This window comes from Corythoichthys intestinalis, chromosome 19 (assembly GCF_030265065.1).
Source record: "Corythoichthys intestinalis isolate RoL2023-P3 chromosome 19, ASM3026506v1, whole genome shotgun sequence".
NCBI classification, from domain to species: Eukaryota; Metazoa; Chordata; class Actinopteri; order Syngnathiformes; family Syngnathidae; genus Corythoichthys; species Corythoichthys intestinalis.
This window is the reverse complement of record NC_080413.1, coordinates 37,510,836-37,526,745: the sequence shown is the minus strand read 5'-3', so window position 1 is coordinate 37,526,745 and position 15,910 is coordinate 37,510,836. Positions and strand designations below refer to the sequence as shown.

Below are 15,910 nucleotides of genomic sequence, written 5' to 3'. Positions count from 1 at the left end.
ATTATTCAAACTAACCAATCGATAGATTAGCTGATTACCTAAATAACTGATAGCTGCAGTCCTACAACAAACAGCGACTGACAGCGTGTAAAAAAGATCATTTTCATTGGAAAGCTAGGGGAACCATCTTAACAGACAAGTTTCAGGTAGGAGTCTCAAGAGCGCATTTAGATACAGCCGCTATCTGTTCTGGGACAAACAAAACCAGAGCATTTCAAACTAGAATAAACACTCTGGCAGAAAGAAAAAAGAATGAATGTCAAATGAATATCTCAAAGCCCTGGCAAGCACATTGAGCCGGAGAAGAGCAACATGAATGGAAAACAAAACAAAACAAAACAATGAGTCATCTGAAAACCATCTTTAGCAACCTACCGATGGATTTCCATTTTGGATGCCAGTGCGCATCTTTCATTGAGGACGAAAGTGGACGATTTGCAATGTGGAGCAGAATACTGGACCTGCATGACCCACGCACAGGTTATCTTCTAAAACCCAACTAGCCCAAGCAGTCCTTAGGGTCTGTATCTAATATGCTACAAACCGAAATTTCCACCCTCCCTTCTCTTCCAAAATTTGCGGGTGGTATTCCCGGTAATCTGACAATTTCCTTCTGTCTACCAAACCGTAGTCCTCTTCCCCATGGCAAGATTCCGGTCACCTCCTCCCGCAGAGTCTAGGAAAAGTCACTGTATCAGGGGGATTTCCTTACTTATTCATACGTGCCGTGTCAGCAAGTCAGCCAGTAAGTGAGGAAAGCGAGAGAGCCATCGAAAGAGTCGGCGGTGCTTTTCCCATGGCAGCGGCGCCCGCCGACAAACATACACGCTTCATTCAGTCTTGGCTTTCCCACTGCAGCCGCAACACAATTCAGGTATCCAGGCAACAGGCTCTCGCGATCTGTCACAGAAGCTGTGGGAAAGCCGCTACGGGGGGAAACACCCCATCGCCAGCTCTGCTCAGATGTAGAGGGTTCAAGATCGGTAGGGAGTGGCTGTCCCTCTCTCACGTTGCTCGGATCCCACTTGATCTGACTGTCTTTCATCTGTTGGCGGTTTCCTCCCTTATCTTCGGTTGCAGCTGATCTGCAAGACTCGCGTTATTTGTAACCCGCCAGACGCCCACTTAACTCAGCTCCCGCTCTCTCACTCGCAGAGATATAAATATGGGAAGTTAGGGACAACTGAGCAAGACATAATTAATGTTTGGTATGAATCAAACTATGCTTTGGTGACACAAACCCTAGGGTATGTGAAAAGTAGGTGTGTGACAATAAAATTGTACCTCTACATATGAAATTTATTTATTCCAGGACCTGGTTTGTAAGTCGAAATGGTCATATGTCGAGCTGGATTTTCCCATAAGAATACATTATAATTTGATTAATATGTTTCACAGCCCGAAAACGTATGCTAAATCCTTTATAAATACTGCTGGTACAATTGCAAATAACAATTACTCATAGCAAAACAAATAAATTATAAATACAAATCGTAATAATAAGAGATGTGACTGAAAATTCGACGCCGAAAACTTTTGATACTTCCAGCTGTGGTAGTGCAAATTCTGAAATCTGAACCCCGTCATCATCCATAAATCAGTCACTATCACTGAGAGAATTTCAAGTTTTCCAAGGAGGAGGGGCTTTGCATTCAGTCCATTGTTGAGTATGGAAACATACTTGATGTGTGGAGTGTTTTGTTTTACATGCTGTCTGTAAACGCACCACGTGACTGATTGAAGAGAGAGGGGAGGGCTGGACGAGTTTTCGGGAGTGCAGAGGTTGTTGTTAGTTTTTCTTTGTTGACGTCGGCTACGGATTACAATAGTCGTGTTCGCTAATAAAGTTGTCCTTATAGACGCTACAATATATATGTTCAGTTTTTTTTTTTTTTATTTACTTTTGTGTTTTCCATTCTGATTTTTTACTGTACGTCATATCCTTTCAAAAGATTATAAATCCCCTAGAAAATACAGGCAAATCGTACGAGTTGACAGGCATGTTATACTGTATACTTTCGCTCGCCTTCGCACACCAAAGGATGACGGCGACTCTACCACCTGCACCAATGTTGCCTTACCAAAGAAAAATGGAGTGCTCCATTCAACAAGGCACAACTGAGCTCAACTTTCTCCTCATGATATATTCTGTCCATTACATGAAAACATATTGCAAATATGGAAAGCCTTCAGTATTTATTAGCAGTGTCTCCGATCTGATAATGCGTCATAAATCAGGCCCGATCACGTTTTTCAGAGACTCGGAATCAGGCATATAAAAGATTGTTTTCAATAATGTATTTATTCATTCATAAGTGTTAACTCATTGGCTGCCATTGACGGAATGACGGTATTAGACGTCCAATTACGTGAATGGATCTGGGATATCCCTTGATGGTATACATAATCGTAGCCAAAGTAGGATTTGCTGAAGATGACAGAAGAAGTAATAGAATTTTTGGGTAGTAAGCAGTTGTACATCATTTGACTATGTGTGGGGTTGTGGGTTTATATTTGTAGGTCATTTGCAAATCTCTACTGTCTAAATATCACTAGCCTGGGACAATCTTTAAAGCATGAACACTGTAAAAGATATGACAGCTGTTACTAGCTAGATCAAACAATCGAACTTTGCTGTAATTGCTTAGCAATGTATTCATGTGATCAAGTGTGTCGTGTTCTCGGGGTAGGGCATGAGATAATGAAAACACCGGAGAGGGTACTAACACACACGCTTTGACACATGTACACAGATTTAAAATAACAGGACTGGAAGGGAACACAACCAAAGTCTCAGGGGTCGAACAATAAAAGCTTGAGGATGTTTACAGTATGTACAAATAGTTGTGCCTTTTTCAAACACTAAACGACACACCGTTGATGAATTGAGTGCCTTCACAGCATTAGCATACAGAACATGAAAAGTGGCCGATTCGTAGGCGGGCTATTTTCAAAAACTTCAAATATCTACAAAACCAAAGCTGCTACCGACCTAAAACCAATGCAGGCACCTACCTTAGCTATATATGAGTCTCCATGAGCAGCGGCATAAAAAAATTCAAAGTCATTCCCTTATAAAAATCCCGATTAATTATTTTCTATATAGGTATAACACAACTTAAAATGGCTATTTAAGTCTCAAAATCACCAAATGCAGAGATAATCACCTATATTTTCAGGATCAATAGAAATATTTAACATATATAAGTTTTTGACCAAAATAGCAACTTAATTTTTTTTTTTAACTGCAAGTAAATAAAAGCTAATAAATCACCCGATTTAACATCAGAAACGTAAAACTTGAGAAAAACATGCAGAATCAATCATAAATAATATGTAAATAGATAATTAATAAATCCTGTATACAATCACAACTTATGATGGAATAGAATATCCCTTTATTGTCATTATACACTATATACTGTTAGCGAATGAGGCTAGCCTGGTGTAAACAGAGCTTTTCTGGCGAAAATTCTTGTGAATAAATGCTTAAATCCCCGAATTCTTTATAGATATGGGCGTAAAACAGTCTCAATTCTTCGTTAAAAGTAAACTATGAGGCTAGTCAGTTACGAAAATTAGGCGCCTCCATGTGTAAACAAAGACGAAAATTCCTTTTAGCTTAGAATCATTAATTGATGTGTAATATTTCGTTTAAAAAAGAAGAAAAAAAAAACGACTTTAAATAATTATTCACTTGCATATTTTAAACTTTCAAACAAGTTACGTCACAATGAATAAAAAAAACTGGTGACTGTAAATAAGTCACGGCTATCTACCTCATAATTGTCGCTTAATTGTATTTTTTTTTTGTTACTGTCGCATTTTCCCCAATATGTTAGATGATAAATCATTAATCCAAACAGAGAAAAATTGAAGAAAAAAAAAAAAAAAAACGTTTAAAAGGGTTGCTATATGAAAAAGAACTTCTCGACCAGTCCTTGATGTCTGCGATTTTTGCATCACGACTCCTGTTATATTACCATGTTTCACCCATAAAATCTCCCAAAGATCCGGCTGTGGCCATTCACATCTGTGTCTTGACACTCGGTAATACATGCCACATGGAGTTTTTGGAGGTAAGTAGGTAAGGAGGTAAGTACGCGATAATATCTCATTAAAATCACTGTGTCTTTAATTGTGCTCTCTCATGCTCTCACCTCCAGTTAGGGTTTCGCTGTTTATTTATTTATTTTTTTAAATGCCCTCCTGTTAAAAATTTTACTTCCCCCAGAAGATTGAGATTTTAAGCTTTGCAATGATGTATCACACGTGCATATTGGACAATTTTGAAATTTGGCCAAAATTGGGGTCTCAGAGCGGAACTTCAAGTCACTTGACTGTTTTCCGCCATATACTACTGTATATATATATATATATATATATATAAATATATAAATATATATATATATATAAATATAAATATATATATATATATATATATATATATATATATATATTTTTTTTTTTTTTTTTTTTTTTTTTAACTTTAACTTTTCTGAAATAAATTGATCTTTCAAGGGCAAAATAAGTTCTTAAAAATATTACTTGACTACAATAATTTTCTTGAAAAAAATATAACTTCTCTTTTAAACAAAATTGTCCACATTAAAAAAAAATAAAAAATAAAAACTTCTCTTCCTATTCTTCCTATATCTTATTTTTTCCTCCCATGCAAAGCTGAGTCTAATTAAAACAAAGGCACTAACTAGGCAGCAGGTGCCAGCCGTTTGTCCTGCTCTGTGATTGGTCATCCCACCTCACTAGCCAGCCTAAAAACTGTGTTTGGCTGTCCTAAACTGACCTTCCTGGCTCCAGCTTTCAATATGGCGGTTCACCCGCTTGCTGTCCTGCTAGTTTGCTCTCTGGCTCTTCCCGGTCTCCTAGCGACCACTCTGACGCCGTCTAGATTTAATGTCACATGCAGTGAGGACAGCGTGAATGTGGCGGCTGGCTTTGCTTTGCGATTCATCAACAAGCATCACAAGCATGGCTTCAAGTTCAAGCTGCACGAGGTCCAGAGCAGCAAATATACACAGGTAAATAACATGATTGGGTTTTTATTTCTCTTGTGTCAAATATATTTTACATTTCTAAATCTGTTTAAAAACACCTGTGTTCAGTTTTCTGGGGCTTGCCACATTGCTGTGAACTTGAAGCTGGTGCAGACCAGATGTCACATCTCCAACCCTAAATCTCACCAGGAATGTGAGCTGTGGCAAAGGGAAGAACGGGTAAACTGTTTTAACTCTTTAAACATCAGATTCCATTTGGTGTCTTAATCTTTGCGTGTTTTCAGGGTGCACTGGCCACCTGCAGCGTGGAGTTTTGGGTTATCTGGAGCAAGTCCAAAATCACAAAACTTGACTGCACCACCAGACCAGGTCACGAGGCACCTGAGCTGCTGCGTCTTGGCTTAACACAAATGTGTTAATGTGTTTTTCTGGTTTCAGAACGCACCAATGATGAGATGCAGCTAATTTGTCCTTCCTGCCCCAAGTTGTTACCCCTGGATGACCCGGTCGGGGTGAGCGCAGTGGAGCAGGCGGTAATCAGTTTCAACCAAAAGAGCAAACACAGCCGTTACTTCGGCCTAATGGAAGTGGCTCGGCTGACTAGCAGGGTGACTGAGCGTTTTGTTGGCAGCCTCACACGCCTGTTGGCTGCTTTTTGAATGCCTTCTTGTCCTTCCCAGAAATTGGTGTCCATCGGCACAGTTACCTGGTTGAAGTTCGCCCTGGTGGAAACCACGTGTCCCAGAGAGGCCAGTAACACACTAGTGGCCTGCACACCTCTCTGCCCAGACAGAGCTGTGAGTTATGCCCCTCTTCTGGACAACTTTGGCTATTTGGGTTTCCAGATACAATGACTTGTCTATTTTTCAGCATCATGTCTTTTGCCAAACTGCCTACTACAATGCTCACAATCAAGTGGGAGAACTGGATTGTGAAATGTATCCACCAAAGGTAAGTCTTATTCAATGTGTACTGGCAGACTGTGACGTTTTTGCTCGTTTCCGTAGGATTCTGCACCGCTGCCGTTGGGTGAGAGAGAACCAGTGTGCGGGCCCTTATTCCACGACAGTGCGGAAGATTGTATTTGCAAGGCCAAACTGAAAACCACAGATCCGGCTATCCACCACATTTGTCCCTTCCCGCTTCAGTAATGGCATGGCTAATAAACGAGATGTAAAGTTATTCCTGTTTTTGATCTTATTAAGCAATGACACAACTATTTTACGCCTGTTCTGTTAAACTTTGGAGGAGTGGGGCAGTAAAGTAGTACAAGGTTTTCGAATTGCGGGTTAACTAAAGGGTTAATTCCAACTCGCGCGAAAATTTAGGTTACGTTGCCAGAACAACTCGTTTGTAACCCGGGGACCAATGTTCACTTGAAGCTGTGCACTGCTTGCATATACTGCAAGCAGTGCAAAATTAAATGATGTAGCACATCAAATTTAAAGTGTTGTAACGTCACTATGACTATTTGTCAGTGCGACACCCCTCTTGGTGGGTTACTACACCACGATTGGACATGCAGTGGGGCAAATAAGTATTTAGTCAACCACCAATTGTGCAAGTTCTAGAAAAGATTAGAGGCTTGTAATTGTCAACATGGGTAAACCTCAACCATGAGAAGGTGGGGAAAATGCAGAAAATCACTAATTTTTTTTTTAAAGAATTTATCTTCAAATTAGAGTGGGGAAATGGTTATTTGGTCACCTAACAAGCAAGATTTCTGGCTGTCAGAGGTCTAACTTCTAAGAGGCTCCACTTGTTACCTGTATTAATGGCACCTGTTTTAACTCATTATTGGTATAAAAGACACCTGTCCACAATCTCAGTCACACTCCAAACTCCACTATGGCCAAGACCAAAGAGCCGTCGAAGGATACCAGAGACAAAATTGTAGACCTGCACCAGGCTGGGAAGACTGAATAGAAAATGGAACATACAAGACCACTGATAATCTCCCTCGATCAGGGGCTCCATGCAAGATCTCACCCCGTGGCGTCAAAATAATAGTGAGCAAAAATCCCAGAACCACACAGGGGACCTAGTGAATGACCTACAGAGAGCTGGGACCACAGTAACAAAGGCTACTATCAGTAACACAATGCGCCGCCAGGGACTCAAATCCTGCACTGCCAGACGTGTCCCCCTGCTGAAGCCAGTACACGTCCAGGCCCGTCTGTGGTTCAATAGCATTTGGATGATCCAGAAGAGGACTGGGAGAATGTTATGGTCAGATGAAACCAAAATAGAACTTTTGGGTAGAAACACAGGTTCTCGTGTTTGGAGGAGAGTACTGAATTGCATCCCAAGAACACCATACCCACTGTGAAGCATGGGGGTGGTGACATCATGCTTTGGGGCTGTTTTTCTGCAAAGGGACCGGGACGACTGATGTGTGTAAAGGAAAGAATGAATGGGCCATGTATCGAGAGATTTTGAGTGAAAATCTCCTTCCATCAGCAAGGACATTGAAGATGAGACGTGGCTGGGTCTTTCAGCATGACGATGATACCAAACACACAGCCAGGGCAACAAAGGAGTGGCTTCGTAAGAAGCATTTCAAGGTCTTGGAGTGGCCTATCCTGTCTCCAGATCTCAACCCCATAGAAAATCTGTGGAGGGAGTTGAAAGTCTGTGTTGCCCCAAAACATCACTGCTCTAGAGGAGATCTGCATGGAGGAATGGGCCAAAATACCAGCAACAGTGTGTGAAAAGCTTGTGAAGAGTTACAGAAAATGTTTGGCCTGCGTTATTGCCAACAAAGGGTACATAACAAAGTATTAAGATGAACTTTTGGTATTGACCAAATACTTATTTTCCACCATGATTTGCAAATAAATTCTTTAAAAATCAAACAACGTGATTTTCTGTTTTTTTCCACATTGTCTCTCATGGTTGAGGTTTACCCATATTGACAATTACAGGCCTCTAATATTTTCAAGTGGGAGAACTTGCACAAATCGTGGTTGACTAAATACTTATTTGCCCCACTGTAGTTGTGAGCAGTGTTAATCTTGCTTCATAAGAATTACAAATTCCCCAAAAAGTAATTGAGTTAGTAACGCTTACTTGAATGTAAGTGCAATTAGGTGGAAAAGTAACTGTTTTTTTTCCCCTCAAAAGTCACACAATGTGAAGTTCAAAGGGTTTTGGGACAATTGGCTTTGCCCAATTCTTTAAACATGACTACACAGGGGTATTATAACTAGATGGTAAGCTTTGCTATGTTTGAAAGTCATTCAATGTTGTGAATCAACCGCTAAAGTTGAAATGGCTCCCATTATTGCATCAGTTCCCTTCTGTCTACTTTCGACCTATGAAAGTTTTAAAACTTTTTCATCATTTAGATTCATGTCAAGATTTTGCCACTTTAGGAGTATTTTAGATAAAAAAGTTAATTAGGTTCGCTAGAACGGTTCTCTACAGCAGAGCCTTCCTGAGAGGTCTACTGCTTTAAGATGGCGGCTGTTTACTAACGCCGGCGAGTTATTTTGCATCTAGTTCTCTATATGTGTCCTCACGACGTCGAGTCTGTCATTTCGTATCTAGTTCTATATTGAAGAAATCTGACCTTTGAGCCAGATTGACGGAATAACGCCAGCCGAACAGTCGGACCCGCGCTGGCGCAGCTCCAATGACCCGGGCCCCCGACAACCCGTCCAAAAGGCCAAACTCCGCGTGTTCACCTTAGTCTTAATGCCTTGTATTGACTCCATGTTGAAAGCTGGAAAAAGGCTTCGAAGCATAAGTTGACAATTTATTCGGGTCGACAGCGATCAAACGGCAAGGTGAAACAGATTCGGGCAAGGAGGCAGACTCGTTCCGAGGTCACTATATCACAAGTCAAAAAAAGTTCCTGAGAAAAATAGCTACCACTAGTTAAACATTGTATTTTTGAAGGCTCTCGCGGGGCGGGCTGTGGGCAGACGAACGGTGTGCTTAGGTATTGTTTAGGATTATTGTCTGTTTGTGGATTGGACAGGAAGATTCGGAAGTTACTGTTGTCAGAGCAACTACGGTTGTGTCTTGGCTCGGTGAACCACTAATTTGGCTTGTTCTCAGATGAACAAGTTGAGAAAGGAAGTTTTGATATAGAGGTTGAAGGAAAAAAAGAGGCAAAGAGCCAGAAAGTGTTGATGACAGTGTTGATTTCTATTCACTGTCCCCCCTCCCTTGCCAATTGAAGTTTGTCACAGTCACAGCCAATTATACTGTAAAGCTGGTTAAACTTGAAGTGATGTTGTTGTAAGATGTACTAAATTTTTGTTCATGTGCCCCTTTTGATATGTGAGCATATGCCCCTCCATTGGTCTCTGCGCAGCATTTCTAGATAAGATTTTTTTAAAAAGAAAAAAAAAATCCATCCAATTCAAGGTCAATTTTTTTCACTGCAAAAAAACAATAATACAATCATTTTCTTGAACAATATGATTTTGAATGAAAAGATAAAAGCACCTCTTCCTTATCAGATTCCAGTATATTTTTTTTCTTCCCAGTGAACAGCTGAGGCCAATGTGTTGCAATCACACCTTGGCAGGAGAGCCCGCCCAACACAAATTAGGCAACAGGTGAATGTTTTGTTCCTCCTCTGTGATTGGTCATCATAGCTCCTCATCCAGGTTAAAATGGGCATGCAGTTGTCCTACACTGTCATTCCTGGCTCTATCTTTGCTGGCCTCACTTGTGATTTTTCTATCCCTTGCGTCAACGTTGTCATCATGATGCTGATGGTGGCGGCGCAGCTATTTGCTGTCCTGCTGGCTCTTCCTGGCCTTCTTGCAGAACAATTATCACCTGATGTCACTTGCGATGAGGACAGCGTGAAGGCGGCGGCGAGCCTTGCCGTCCAGCATATCAACAAGCATCACAAGCACGGCTTCAAGTTCAAGCTGCAGGAAGTCCAGAGCAGCAAATATCAACAGGTCAATAGCACTATTGTCCTGTTTCTCGCGATGTATTGTACTTTGGATTTCTAATGCTGTCTATTAACTCCTTTTGCTCAGTTTTCTGGTGGTTGCCACATTGATGTGAACATGAAGCTGGTGCAGACCATGTGTCACTTCACCAACCCCAAACCGCTTGAGGAATGTCCACTGTGGCGAAGGGACCAGCGGGTATGCCTGTTACTACTTGAACTCTACACCTCTTAGCTTTGCTGCCTCCCTTTTAGTGAGGGTTTTTGTTGTGCTCTTAGGGTGGGACGGCCGCCTGCAGCGTGGAGTTTTGGGTCATGTGGGACATTGCCAAAATCACCAAATATGACTGCACCACACGACCAGGTCATATGCCACCCCAGCTAGCACATCTTTGCTTGAAGCAACTGGTCAACAGTTGTTCTGCTTGCAGAGCGCACAAATGATGAGATGCAGCTGATTTGTCCATCCTGCCCCAAATTGTTACCTCTGAACGACCCAATTGGAGTGAGAGCTGTGGAGCAGGCGGTGCACCGCTTCAACCAGAAGAGCAGAGAACAAAGTTACTTCACCTTACTGGAAGTGGCTCGGCTGACTAGCTGGGTATGACTTGTTCTCAAGGTGCCAAATGTCTTTCTGAACACTTCCTTGTTCTTATCAGGACGTGGCATCCATTGGCAACATTACCTGGCTTAAGTTCGCGCTTGTGGAGACCATGTGCCCCAAGGAGGCCAAGAACACTAGGACCTGCACACCTCGCTGCCCAGACAGAGCAGTGAGTTTTTCACCTTTCTTAAATGAATACTAGGAAGGTTGGTACACTTGACTGGGCGGTAGGTGAAATCTTCTGCTTCTTAGTTTACTGATAAATGATTCATATCCCTGGTTCAATGAGTTCTGACCTTTTTCAGCATCATGTCTTTTGCCAAACTGCCTACTTCAACACACACAATCAAGTGGGAGAACTGGAATGTGAGATCTATCCACCAAGGGTAAGTCAATGTCTAAGGTTCAACATGTACTGTTAGCTTGACATGTGACATTCCATAGAATTTGGAGCCGCTGCTAGAAGGTGAGGCAGAACCTGTATGCGGTCCCTTGTTCCACCAGAGTCCGGAAGCTTGCGTCTGCAAAGAGAGGCTGAAAAAGCCAGAGTTGTCTGTCCACCACATTTGTCCCTTCCCGCTTAAGTGATCACACGGCTAATAAACAAAATGAACTTCATGCTTGGATCTCATTATACAGCCTCACTTGTTGCTAAATGAATGACTGGAGAAGGTGTTTCAGGCTTTTTGCCAGGAAATGGACACATCTAAGACTTTCTATTTGCAAACAATTTTGGCCAGCTTGGCATAAATGTTGACACTTTCCATTGTAAGCAGAGGTAGGTAGACAGAAGTACTCTGATAGCATTCAAAATATTACGCGAAGAATTGAATGAAACTAAAGTACTGAGAAATTCTTTTAAAACAAAAGCATTTTCTCAGCACAAGGTGCTCTATATGAATTATACGCACACCTAATTAGATGACTACATTAGGCCCAAAATCTAGCAGAATCATCAAACTCAGATTGGGGGGTCACCTGTCCCAAGAGTCCTCTAGTGGATGAAACTTTTCCATGGTCTATCTGCCGAATAAAAACTGGAAGATGGTTAGAAATCTGCACTTATTTTTGACGGCAGCTTTCCGAAGTCTTTAAAGTGCCGTAAACATGTTCGAACACGGATGTGATTAGAAGACTAGACCGCAAGCTTGTGTGATTTAACTATTGTCACGTCTAATTGGTATAATGGAGACTATTGTTGGTGCATCTGGAGAGCCACTGTGCTGCCAAAAATAGTCAAAAAAGTGACTAGTACAGTCAAGTGTTTTTCACAACCTAAAATTAAAAATATGGTGTGGTAAACCCACTCTTAGTACATTTGTCTGAAAAAGTTTAACTGAATATAACTTGTTACTACCCACGTCTGTAAGGTTTTACAATTGTGTTTAGCATAACTTTTGGTCATTTTCAAATAGGATATTGCATTCAAAAGGGGCTAATGCATGTCAAGTCTGAGTAAATAGGCCGCACTCTCTAAGTATTGCACATTCACACAATGTTCCAGGAAATTTTTTCAGAACTTATTGGGAAAATTTCCTATTGCATTGTTAAAAATAATTATAAAGGAAGAAATTGCCTGAACGAAATTGGAAAAAACGTGATTTTAGGGGGGGCTGTGATATATTGCGATATTAAACCGAAATGTCACCAGATAACTTGACCTCTGGGATCGGCCTGAATGATTTCAACTATTTTTTACTTTATTTTCTGAATATGATGTATAATACATGATTTTGGATAGTTATTTTAAGAATAGGGGGTGTTTGGGGGTACTTTTAACACCGGACATGTTAGCAACACTAAGCCTGTCGCAATATGCAATAATTCCATTTATCGCGCGATATATAAAAAAGGTGGTAATTTTTCCGCTGCGATTTATCGCCTCGCGTGCACGTGCGTGCGCGCGTGCGGCAGACGTGCTGTTAAAAGTTCGGATTCCTCGTTATCAACTGCGCAAAATGCATCTTCGTTCCAGGTCCGGCAAAAACTAGCGCCGGAGCCAATCGTTCCCATTATATCCTATTGTTCAACGTATACCGGCCACGTCAGTGCTCCGGAGTGACTGTGGACCATCTACGGCGCGCCGGTGCTGTTGACGTGTGGCCACTCCCGTCAGGAGTGACATTTCACGCGGGGCGGCTATTTTTCAGCACAACGCCGGATATTTACAACAAAGTCCGCCAAAACATTGTTACCGACTTGGCTGCGACGAACAACATCGCTTTGACAACGAACAGCTGCGAGAAATTAAGAGCGCTGTGCTTCAAACGCGTCCTGTTTATGAAAGTCGATTGTCAAATGCTGGTTGTGAGTAGTAATGAGCAGAGGTGACTTCAGCGGCGCTTGCTAACTTTTTCAATGCGCCCACACACTAGATATCATGAAATGGCAAACTAGATGTCCTACGTCCCATGCCATTGGCTACGTGAGCCCAGAGTGATTATGGGACACGTAGTCCATATACTACATCGATGAATTCTAAACTGTCATGACTGAATGGAAGTTAAGAAGGCCAAATCAATCCATACCATTGACTATAGATAATGTTGCAAATATTGTTAATTCAGTACGTGACACAGATGGATTCGGACCACAAATAGGATGTCTTGCTCATGTAGTAAACCTAGCTGCTAAGAGAGCTGTAGCAATCAACAGTGTGCCCTGCCTCACTTTACAAACAGTAAAGATTGTTCTCAGCACTTTTCTATAAATTTTTTTCATATCAGTAAAAAGTAAGCACAGAAATATTATGCACTAAAATGCATGTTTATATGATGGCAATTTAATTTTTGCTCGTTAGCAAAAAAAAAACAAAAAACAAAAAAAAAACAAGAACAAAAAAAAAAAAAAAAAACGAAACAAAAAATATAATTGTTATTTTTTTACAGAGCATTAAATGTATTGAATCGGATCCAAAATCGTGTCCCCCGTATCAAAAATCATACCGAACCTTGACTTAACTGTATCGTTGCATCCCTATGGAACACCATTGCAGAAGCTATGACGGGAAAAGTTTTCATTTGCCTAAATGCTTAAGTTATTAAGTGCATTTTTTTTTTTTTTTTTTTTAAACACATTTTATTTATTCTGTGTTTCTGTGCGGTATCAATATTGTTGATTTTTACTTAAGAGGGATGGTCTATTGTTTTAGTTGTGATTTCTTTAAGAGTATTTTTGAATTTGAGAGTAAATATTTATCGCATTTAAATTGGTGTACTTAATCTATTAATATATACTGTATTCTCACTGTGTTATTGTAAATTGGTTAAAAAAAATATGGGGGGGGCGCAATAATATCGCATATCGCAATAATTTATGAGAATAATTATCGCACACTAAAATTTGTTATCGCGACAGGCCTAAGCAACACGTTTACGCATATCATCTTTGAAGCCTCGTCACACTGTAATTACGTCACCCACGTGCCGTGGTCTCTTTTGAAAGTTGAGGTCCACGCCCGTATTTACTTGAAGTTAATGGAATAGGTAAAATGGGAGATAATGTTTGAGTTTTATAGTTTTACCCATATTTATAAGCATTAATACGCTGCATGAACCATGTGTTTATGTCCAGATTTCTATAATTTCTTGTCCTTTTTCAAAACGTAAAAAAGTACCGCGAAAGACTACATATTCCAGGAGCCATTGTGAGGTCAAGAAGGATGGATGTAATGTGAACATTTTTAATAAATTGCCGAGCGGGGCGCCACCTAAGGTGAGGGAGAAGACGTAGCGAGCAACAGCCGGATGGATTGAGCGAGCGACTTTGAAACGTGTGGAATGAATCGAAAACTAAATTTCGCGCAAGCTAATGCATTATTTCGTTAACTTGAGGAAGAGGATGGACCAGATTTGTTGTTTTCTTCAGATGAGTCGGCGAGTTGGGAAGAGTAACAGGCTGACAGCGCAAACGGTGGAAGAGTGGGCTGTGTGACGAAGTGTATGACGTAGCCCTATGACTTGCTCATGGGGAAACTGAGTGGCACGCCTGGAAAAATTGAACTAGTTTACTGTCAATATTGTAAAAAAAAAAATTTTCTTTTAATGTTAGATTTGATTTTTTTTCACTATCATCTTGTCAATTTGTATATAGATGTGTGTGTTTGAGTTGCTTGATTACATGTATATACTTTTGATAAGGTGATGGGTGCAATACCTAACCTCACAAAGAGATATCCTCCAAACCCTTTTTCTGTCTGATGGTGTATATATGTATTTATATATTATTTTCACTATTTTCCACAGTTGGTCTACTGTATATAACCTGTTTTGACCATCGTATGCGTAAAGGCCAGAAACACCTATGACCATACCTGCTGTTTGTCAAATACAAAAAAAAATTCAGTCAAATATAAAACAATTCAGTGTTATTTTTTTCTGTTGAATGTTTATCCTAACAAGTTGAATAAATATTATCAAGCTTCAACACGGTTCGTCGAGCATATTTGGTTGTCAAAGGGATATCAATAGTACAAGTTTTGACAAAAGATTTTGGGATTTTTAAAAAAAAAATTTTAATATTATTATTATTTTTTTTTTTTGTCTTTTTGGGTCGAAAATGTTGATTATAATTGGTCAGTGAAGAAAACAAGGGTTCGGACGTGAAGGATATGGTGCCCTGAAAAAAAGGACCCAACCAGGCCATTGTAAACAATTTTGTTATTTGAAATATAAAGGCAAAATCAAAGGCATGTAAATTCGGACAACATAGGCTTAGGTGTTAAAGGGTTAATTCCTATTTACGTGGAAATTCGGGTTACGTCGCCAGTATAGGAATGGAACCCGTTCATAACTTGGGCACAAACTGTATATTGCCAAGGTTCTGCACTTACTTTTTTGCATTGCACTGGTGCGCCTAACTTTTTTCTTAAGTTGCACAAGCACAAAATTTAGGCGCACATTTTTGGACATCTAGCGTTGTCAGTGGTACTGAAACATGAACATTGCCACTCCTCCCAGTTCAAGTCAACTACCATCAATGGCAGACATAAGAGGGGTAATGTATTTATATATTTGAGTAGATCAAATGTATATTTACATCTATTTCTGTATTTTCTTTTTAATTTTTAAATTCCTAAAATAAAAATGCTATTGTATATTAAGGAAATATTTGTTTTTAATTTTGACTCCAAAACAAAAACACAGTCTTGAAAAATATTTTTTAAAATTATCCAAACAATATTTCTTCCCTTGAAAAACTTTTCTGGAAATAAAATAACTTTTTATGGGGAAAATAAGTTCTTAAAAATATTCCTGGAAATGCATTACTTTTTTACTCCACAAAACAAAACAAATACATAAAAAAAAAAAATTTTAATATAACTTTTCTTTAAAAAAAAAAAAAAAAAAAAAAGGGCCTTCCTTGGAAATAAAACAC

The 15,910-nt window shown here is 40.0% G+C and overlaps 3 protein-coding genes across 7 annotated transcripts in view; 2 read left to right on the top strand and 1 right to left on the bottom strand.

Moving 5' to 3' along the window:
• LOC130907543 (protein enabled homolog) overlaps positions 1-15,910 on the bottom strand; it is a 270,375-nt gene that overhangs the window by 164,789 nt on the left and 89,676 nt on the right. The window contains exon 1 of one of the 5 annotated variants that reach the window (XM_057822768.1): positions 376-2,959. The exons of 2 other annotated variants lie outside the window; for them this stretch is intronic. In XM_057822768.1, coding sequence (XP_057678751.1) covers positions 376-467 — 92 coding nt within the window. In that variant the 5' untranslated portion in view covers positions 468-2,959. Of the gene's footprint in view, positions 1-375; positions 2,960-15,910 lie in introns of those variants that run through there. 2 more of the 5 variants (XM_057822775.1, XM_057822776.1) reach the window with 2 other exon arrangements.
• On the top strand, positions 4,794-6,197 carry LOC130907547 (antihemorrhagic factor cHLP-B-like). The gene is made up of 7 exons (XM_057822780.1): positions 4,794-5,039; positions 5,124-5,234; positions 5,300-5,384; positions 5,454-5,623; positions 5,696-5,812; positions 5,886-5,966; positions 6,023-6,197. Exons 1-7 carry the CDS (start codon positions 4,827-4,829, stop codon positions 6,164-6,166), a joined length of 921 nt encoding a protein of 306 aa, XP_057678763.1. The 5' UTR covers positions 4,794-4,826; the 3' UTR covers positions 6,167-6,197.
• Positions 9,626-11,152, top strand: LOC130907545 (antihemorrhagic factor cHLP-A-like). The gene is made up of 7 exons (XM_057822777.1): positions 9,626-9,937; positions 10,019-10,129; positions 10,210-10,294; positions 10,362-10,531; positions 10,590-10,703; positions 10,840-10,920; positions 10,979-11,152. Exons 1-7 carry the CDS (start codon positions 9,641-9,643, stop codon positions 11,120-11,122), a joined length of 1,002 nt encoding a protein of 333 aa, XP_057678760.1. The 5' UTR covers positions 9,626-9,640; the 3' UTR covers positions 11,123-11,152.

Excerpts from the sequence above, each read along its gene's own strand:
- LOC130907545 (XM_057822777.1), top strand. The coding sequence starts at position 9,641 with ATGGGCATGCAGTTGTCCTACACTGTCATTCCTGGCTCTATCTTTGCT. Across the intron at positions 10,295-10,361 it reads TGACTGCACCACACGACCAG|AGCGCACAAATGATGAGATG; the intron begins GTCATATGCCAC and ends TTCTGCTTGCAG. Across the intron at positions 10,704-10,839 it reads CTCGCTGCCCAGACAGAGCA|CATCATGTCTTTTGCCAAAC; the intron begins GTGAGTTTTTCA and ends GACCTTTTTCAG.
- LOC130907547 (XM_057822780.1), top strand. The coding sequence starts at position 4,827 with ATGGCGGTTCACCCGCTTGCTGTCCTGCTAGTTTGCTCTCTGGCTCTT. Across the intron at positions 5,385-5,453 it reads TGACTGCACCACCAGACCAG|AACGCACCAATGATGAGATG; the intron begins GTCACGAGGCAC and ends TTCTGGTTTCAG. Across the intron at positions 5,624-5,695 it reads TGGCTCGGCTGACTAGCAGG|AAATTGGTGTCCATCGGCAC; the intron begins GTGACTGAGCGT and ends TGTCCTTCCCAG.